At 40.0% G+C, this 8,151-nt stretch overlaps 1 protein-coding gene across 1 annotated transcript in view; it reads left to right on the top strand.

Moving 5' to 3' along the window:
• Window positions 1–8,151, top strand: part of LOC119415226 (piezo-type mechanosensitive ion channel component 2) — a 127,924-nt gene that overhangs the window by 36,171 nt on the left and 83,602 nt on the right. The window contains exons 4-5 of the mRNA XM_037682385.1: window positions 1,182–1,224; window positions 7,657–7,819. Of these exons, the coding sequence (XP_037538313.1) occupies window positions 1,182–1,224; window positions 7,657–7,819 (206 nt within the window). The remainder of the gene's footprint in view (window positions 1–1,181; window positions 1,225–7,656; window positions 7,820–8,151) is intronic.

Raw genomic sequence — 8,151 nt, 5'->3', positions numbered from 1 at the left:
TCTGTCTCTTTCTCTCTCTGTCTCTTTCTCTCTCTGTCTCTTTCTCTCTCTGTCTCTTTCTCTCTCTGTCTCTTTCTCTCTCTGTCTCTTTCTCTCTCTGTCTCTTTCTCTCTCTGTCTCTTTCTCTCTCTGTCTCTTTCTCTCTCTGTCTCTTTCTCTCTCTGTCTCTTTCTCTCTCTGTCTCTTTCTCTCTCTGTCTCTAGTAAAATAAGTATTGCTATTCCCACTTCATGGTTTTTCACTTATTGCGGGGCTTCAGGGTACGGATCCCCCGCGATAAACGAGGGACTACTGTATAATTTTTTTATTTTTTTGACTAAAGCATGTCAGACTTTTTATTCGGATCCTTAGCAAAATATATAAATTTGTTCTCTCAAATGTTAAGTTTCAGCGTAAACAAAAAAAACTTTTTTCTTTCTTAGTTTTTTACCGTCATGGTTTAGCCATCTAAGCTTTAGCCTTTATTGTCTTTAAATGCTTTGAGCCTTTATTCTCTCTGTCCGCTCTGAAGGTGAAGATTTCCTGCACAGTTTAACAAAAGTAGCTGTAAGTCGCCTGCAGGTGAAACGGTAGATAAAGTCTGTCAGATGGAGGCTTTTGTCTGCTGTCGGTGCCAAATCGTATTTAACACCAACTTTCCCCTCGCTGCACTTTGTAAAGAAGGAAAAAAAACAACATTTTTCTGTGAAGTTTAGCACCTAATTAGTCGTTCTTTGGCCCGACAAAGCCTTCAGACTGATTGTTCGGTTCTTTCTGGTTGGAGAATAAAGAACAATTAATTCTTCTTTGTCCTTTTCAAGGCAGGCTGAATACCTGGAAGTCTGTCAGAAGAAGTGGCACTGAAATAAGTGGAAACGCAGCCTCAAAGGCTTTTTATTTAGTTTGTAGGATCTGTAAATGCAGAAACATTGTTGTATACATTCACTCAGAAAGGGATCTGTTTAAACGGTTCATTAGTTCAGAATTTCATAAAAGCTTGGACGAATGGATGTTCTCTCCTTTAAAAACAATAAACGATGAACAAGTCGCCTGTGAATACTGAGACTCTGAATACAGCTGACACTCGTTTAATGTGTTTTATCTAAAATTGTTTTTGATTTAAAAACACGTTTTTAAAAGGAAAAAAAATAACATTGTTGCTGATTTATTCCACCTTTTTTGTTGTTGTTGTTTCTGTCCAGGTACGTCATGGGAGAAATCCATCCGACAAATTGGATTTGAGAGGTAAAACAGTAAATATTATAAATATATTTATGAAGTAATTTATATAGTATTTTACCTTAGATTCTAGAAGCATACATTAAGGGTTTTTGGAGAATTTATATGACAATATATGTTTTTTGTGTTATATCGGAGCATAAAAACAGTAAATTACAATTCTTATAGTATTTCCCAGACACTTATGTTTATTTACAAACAGTCAAGAATTCTGCCTCATTTATAATTATTTCTATATAAATATCTATAAATTGAAAGTATCTGATAAGGTATCACAGACATGTCGTACAGATAGACCAAGTGTTGAAGCCAGCAGGAACTGTTGCTGTCATGTTGAATTATTGTAACCAGAGTCTGCTCACTGGGACGCTGGACGTTAAGCCCCGCCCACTTTTTTGTCACAGTGCCACATGAGCGTTTTTTTTTTTTTAAACATGGAATATCTGGTTACTCCTAAACATGTTATAAGAATTTAATATTTTAACATCAAGGGAGAGTATTTTCAAAAAATTAACTATTCAAGGCGTGACTTTAAACTTTCTTTACTTGAAATATTTTTCTTCTCTTAGAACTAATAGAACTATTTTTAAATATGATCTGAAAGTCTTGATTGTTTTTTACATTGAATAATAAAATCTAACAATCTTCCTTATCATAATAAATACTCGCATAAAAACACGTTAAATGTGGTGATTTTTACTCATTTTTGACAAGACTTGAAAATAGTCAGCTCGGTTAAATACCTTCTTGTCTGGAAGTAAATAATTATCCACCGCTGCTGCACAAGGAGGGTGATCATGTAACGTCCTGTGTATTCACATAGATTTATCTGTTAGTAAAACATCTCATTTTAATAAAACTCTTAGAACGTATTCACTGGATGCACGAGTCAGCCTGATTCAAGATGGCTGCCACAGCGGACTGACTTTACCAGACACAAAAACGTCTACAACTCAGTCAGTTTTGCAGATATTAAGCTAAATCTTGGTGTGGTAGTAGCTGAGAGTTGTCTTCATTACATACTCCAAGTGTTAACGAGTTGTTCAAGGTTTTTGGTAAAACTTTGTCAGCAACGCAGCGGGGGACACGCGATCCTTCTAGGAATGCTACTTTCATTTCGCCTGATCAGCTTGTCAACTCTAACGTTTTTCCTGGATCTTGTTGAGATTTTAGTGACTGTGCACTTTTTAAATCTGGAATACAAAAAAACAAACAGGATTTTTACCTGGAACCTATAATTTGTGCACATTTTATAGTGTTTGTAAGTGAGAGCCAGCATCAGCTGAGAGAATATCCTAAACACAGCCACCCTCCAACACCATTAACCACCACTCCTGACCTGACCGGCTCCTAACCCGTCCCGTGATGAACGCTAAACCCAGTTACGCCTCTCGACAGCCTGATTGCTCTATTTTTCAAGGCTGTTGCTGCGTCGGCCTCCACACCTCCTCGTGATTGTATTAGACGCGATCCGTAAGTGCGGGAATGCTCGAACCGAGCCGCGTCTTTTTTATCCCACTACTCTGACAGTAAGTGGAGGAAGTGGGGGCCATAAACATTTGATGCATTTACATGCCTGTGTCGGGGATCATATGTTGAGCACATATACAATATTTACTGCTGCAGTCGCTGCACTTTACTGCCTGAGCAGAAGAAAATGAAGCTCAGGGAACACGTGGAGGAGTCTGCAGATATACAGCTTCCTCAGAATTAAGCTATACTAGTTTTAATATTTAATATATATTTATATGACATGCAGCATATTTTAATGTCTCTTTATTGGTCCAACAAAGTTCACTTAGGTCATCTGAACAGTTTCTTGTTTTTGTTGAGACATTTCATCCTTCAGCCAAAGGACTTCATCAGTACGAGTTTCTTTTTTTATTTGTTGTTGAGATGTTTTGTCCTTTATCCAAAGAACTTCATTTCTTTTTTGTTTAGACGTTTTGTCCTTCATCCAAAGGACTTCATTTATTTTCTTGTTTTCGATGAAACGTTATGTCCTTCAACCAAAGGACTTCATCAGTACAAATTTCTTTATTTGTTGTTGAGATGTTTTATCCTTTATCCAAATGACCTCATTTCTTTTTTGTTTAGACGTTTTGTCCTTTATCCAAAGGACTTCATTTATTTTCTTGTTTTTGTTGAAACGTTACGTCCTTCAACCAAAGGACTTCATCAGTACAAATGTATTTTTTATTTGTTGTTGAGACGTTTCATCCTTTATCCAAAGGACTTCTTTTCTTTTTTTGTTGAGATGTTTTATCCTTCATCCAAAGGACTTCAAAGACATGGACTGATGAAGTCCTTTGGATGAAAGACTAAATGTCTCAAAACATAAGAAACCGCCCATATGACCTGACTGAAGTTTGTTGGATTTTTTACCTGGATTATTGAGCATGAACTTTGATGTTTTGAACCACTTTGGCTATGGCTGCCTCAGAGGAGTCAATGGGGGAGAGGGCGGGCCCCAGAAACCATCCAAGGCAGTCCTTCTCAAGTGGTGAGGCGCGCCCCCCTGCGGGGGCCCAGAGCAATGCCAGGGAGTGGCGCATGTAACCCCGGAGAACATTTTGCGGCAGGTAGTAAGTGTTTTTATTTTTTGCACCATTTTCATTTTGTCAGGGTGGGTTCGGCAACTGTTTGCTAAAATCCGGCAACTCTCAGATAATAAAGTTTTGAAGAAATATGGCTGTCTTGTCGTTTGGGGAGTCATGCACGAACTGTGTCACTTCCCCCTGCTGCTGAGAAACAGCAGGTGACGCTCGTCACCCACAGCACGCATGCAGCAGAGTAACCTCAAAGCGAAAGCGTTACCTGCCCCTCCTCCTCTTTCGCTTTAACAAATTGTTTTGTTGTTTAGTTTGTCAAAGCACAATTTTTGTGTATTCTTTTTTTATGCTCAGAAGTGATGTTTAACAAACGTTAGGACTCTATTCTTTGCTAACAAGTCCTCCGCTCTGGACGCATTTCACCCACAGCACACATGCAACAAAGAGTATAAACTCAAAGCGAGAGCGACACCTGCCCCTCTTTCTTCTTTCGCATTGACAACATTTTTTTAGTTTTATCGATTGTCAAAGCACAATTTTGATGTTTTTTTTATTTGTTGTAAAAACAGATGTTTAACAAACGTTAGGACTCTATTCTTTGCTAACAAAATATATTTTGTCGTTAAACCACTTGTCAGGTTCTTCTCTTGTGAGCGCGTTCCCCTGGACCTACAAAAATTGTGCAACAGCTGTAAGAGCTGGTGACATATATACAGCCATTTGATATGCATAGCACTTTGACTTAAATGAAATGAAGAGTTAAATGTTATTTATTAGCATTAGTCACCTGCGATGCTGTCTCACTTGTGGAGGCTTGTTCCGTGTTCCTAGCTGCAGTGTGGATCCTCTGCACTCCTGTGCATGAAGGACAGACTTTTTAAGTTCAAAGTTTTTGTCTATCCATTGTGCTGTAAGACTAATCATGCTAACGGGGCTAACACGACGTCCGAACGTCTGTGGTAAAACTCACCCAACAAGTCGTGCTATCAACTATTAGCTTCTCAATGATGTTGGAAATGACGGCTGGTAGCTCGGGTAACGTTACGTCGGAAAAATATCTCCGACCACGGACGACGTAGTGAGGCTCAACGTAGTCCATAAATCTTCGGAATCTGACATCCTCACCAACGAAAAATAAAACCCCCGACATTTTGAATTTTCCTCTCCACCGTGAGCTCGGGTAGGCGCACGTGACCGCGTTGCGTTGCCGCTGCAACGCCATCACGTTGTGCTGCCGCTACAGGCAAAAACAGTGCCTTTTAAATCGGCAAATTATTTTAATGGAATGGCCGATGTTGAAATTTAATGTTAATATCAGCCGATACCGATACCATGCCGATAATACCGTGCATCCCTAATCTAATTCTCTGATTTGACACGTAAGAGAGAAGTGCGAGTGTTTAAGTTGTGGCTCAGCCTGGTTTGAGGGATTTAAACCGACGCCCTCAGATGAGATTAGTTGCTCTTTAAGTGTGTTTCCCACCACCATGATCAGCCCTTCCGTTTTCAAGTCCAAGTTCAAGGTTCTTTATTGTCATTCGCGTCACATGTGGTACATGAGGTGTAATGAAATTGTGTACACCAGGTCCCACTTGCACCCAACAATAGCAAAAATATAAAGTATAAAAAGAAACGGTGAGATACGCTAAAACTGAAGTTTCAACCTGAACGTGAGGTTCAAAATGACCGTTTGCCTTATAGTCACAACCACAGCGTCGCTGCTGCTGCTCCTGAAGGAGACGTTTAATTACGATGTTTAATTACACTTCACTGTGGTGGTGGTGGTGGTGGTGGTGGTGGGGGGGGGGGGGGGGACTTTGGTGGCCAAACACAGGAAGCAGCATGATTAGCTGTATAACTGAAATGGAAACGGGTTCGGATGATTAAAAGAGCGTTTTCAAAACCTGTTAGTCATTTCAAGGACAATTTTTATCCGCTGTAATTGTGCGCACAATCATGACGCCTCATAAAACGTGTCCTCGGGCGGCATGAAGGCATCGCCGTGGATCGTACGAGGGTTTAAACGCCTTTCAGGACGAAGCTGTGCATATTTTTATTATTCATTCTTATTCTTATTATTTTATCGTGACTGACAGTGAGCTGCCAAATTAAACAGCAGATGTTGCGAAAGTGTTATTTGCTCACAGAAATACCTAAATGTTTGTTTAGAAAAAAAAAAAAGTCTTTATTAATGATTTTAAAAGATTTTGTGAATCAGAACTTTGTCAAATTTTATCTCAGCAGTGGTGGTGCAGAGGCTACTGAAGGTGAGCCTCTGATCTGAAGGTCACTGGTTCAATCCCCTGGACTGATAACATCAAAGTGTGGGTGGGAAAGGAGAAACACCCACGCCTGCCTCCACCCTCATTTACCCCACCCTGAGCCCTTGAGCAAGGCCCTTAACCCCCACCATCTGCTCCCCCGAGCACCCTAGATGGCAGCTCCCTGCTCCACACAGAGGGCTGTGGTAGCATCAGGAAGGACATCTGCCGTAAAAACAATCGCCAAGTCTTCGTGCGAGTTAGTTCACTGTGGAGACCCTGAAGAAGGGAGCAGTTTAAATAAATAAATAAATAAATAAATATCTGGAGAAGGGACTGAGTGGCAGCCATCTTGATTCAAGTTGACTCTAAAAGTTAATCATGAGACGCACGTTGTGTCATTGACTTTCTCAAGTTACTCATGAGATATTTTGCTAACAGTACAGACACTTCCACAGAAGGTGATATGAAAGCTGCGTGTTCCAGCGACCTTATTAGGCAATTTCAAAGAAGTAAACATGTTTTTTTTTTGTTTTGTTATTTAATAGCTCACTTTCTCATGTTTTTTTTTTTGTTTTGTTTGTTTGAGTGGAACTGAACCCACTTGTAAATTGCGGCACATTTAAAAGCCCGATGTTTTACAGAGGGTGGGACTTCATATAAAACGCAACACGTAATAAAAAAAAACAATTGAGCTCCGGAAAAATCCCTCCAGATTCCCATGGACTCGTGCGAACGGGCTCTGTTTTCTGAGAGATGTAATATTTATTATAAGACGAAAAATGTCCGTCTGTATGAGCCAATTTTTCCAGAAATAAGTTAAATAAAAGCTTAGCGTTACATGAAGGAATGCATGTCGCCCGCCACCTTTTATGCCCGTTTTAAATTAATTTCACGAGAAACGAGTTGTAGCCGTTTTAGTCGAGCTTTTTAAATGACCTTATTTACACTCTCATGTGAAAACATGTTGGGGATGACTCTCAGCTACTACCCTACCAAAGTTGGTTCAGTGAAAAAGACCAAGTTGAAGGACATTTATGTGTTTATAAGGTCAGTTAGCTGTAGCAGCCATCTTGAATGGGGTTGACCCCAGATATAAATAAGTTGTAGCTGTATATTCAATTATTACCTTCTGAGAGTTTCACTAAACTCTGCTCAGCAGTTCTTGAGATATTTTGCTAACAGACAGATGCAGATGTTTCAATAGGTAAAAGCAAAGTTTTAAAAGCAAATCTCATGTGATCAGTTAGAGCTTGGAATATGTGCTGCGAATGATCCTCAGCTACTACCACACCAAACTTTAGCTCAGTATCTGTAAAATTAACAGAGTTGTAGCCATTTAGGTGCTTGGTAAGTTCACTTAGCTGTGGCAGCCATCTTGAAAGGAGTTGACTCCAAAAGTTTAACAGCTATAGATGCACATCTAATGATCACTATCTGAGAGTTTCATTAAAATCCATCCAGTTGTTCGTGAGATATTTTGCTAACAGACACACAGATGAGCACACGCATCGACACAGGTAAACACGTCGTCAGCTCTTCACCTTTGAACAATTATAAAAACACATTTTGATGTATTATAATACAACTCGACAGCCGTGCCTCTGTTTTCTGTTTGTCTGCAGCGTGATCGGCGCCGACGCTGGGAACGGGATCCGGGTGTTCATCCCGGACATCGGCATGTTCGTGGTCGGCCTGGCCATCTGGCTGCTGTGCCGCAGTCTGGTCCAGAAGAGGCCGCCTGAGGACATGGCGCAGTACAACGCAGACTTCGAGGCAGAGGACCAGGTGGGTCTTGTGCCCGTCTCTTTAGGAGGATATCATCGGTTATTGATGGGATATAATGAACTCTACGCTCCGTTAAACAGCAGAGATACACACAACGTAAAAATTAACGAATTGTTTAATTAATAAAAAGGTGCAAGTGTTCAATCATCTTCGATCAGAAATTATGTTTCAGGAATAATAGTGTGAACGTTTATGAAGCATTCACACTATTGTCATCCATTTGTCTTCCGTACGATTTTCGGCGAGATTCTCGTTCCACAATTTTTGTGCCATTTTATTAAATCCTAAATCTAAACGTTCAGCTCTTTCTCATAAATCTAAACGTTCAGCTC

The sequence above is a fragment of the Nematolebias whitei genome, chromosome 9 (genome assembly GCF_014905685.2).
Source record: "Nematolebias whitei isolate Nwh7 chromosome 9, NemWhi1, whole genome shotgun sequence".
Taxonomy (NCBI): Eukaryota; Metazoa; Chordata; class Actinopteri; order Cyprinodontiformes; family Rivulidae; genus Nematolebias; species Nematolebias whitei.
Note: the sequence above shows the minus strand (reverse complement) of the source record. Positions and strands in the feature narration are given on the sequence as shown.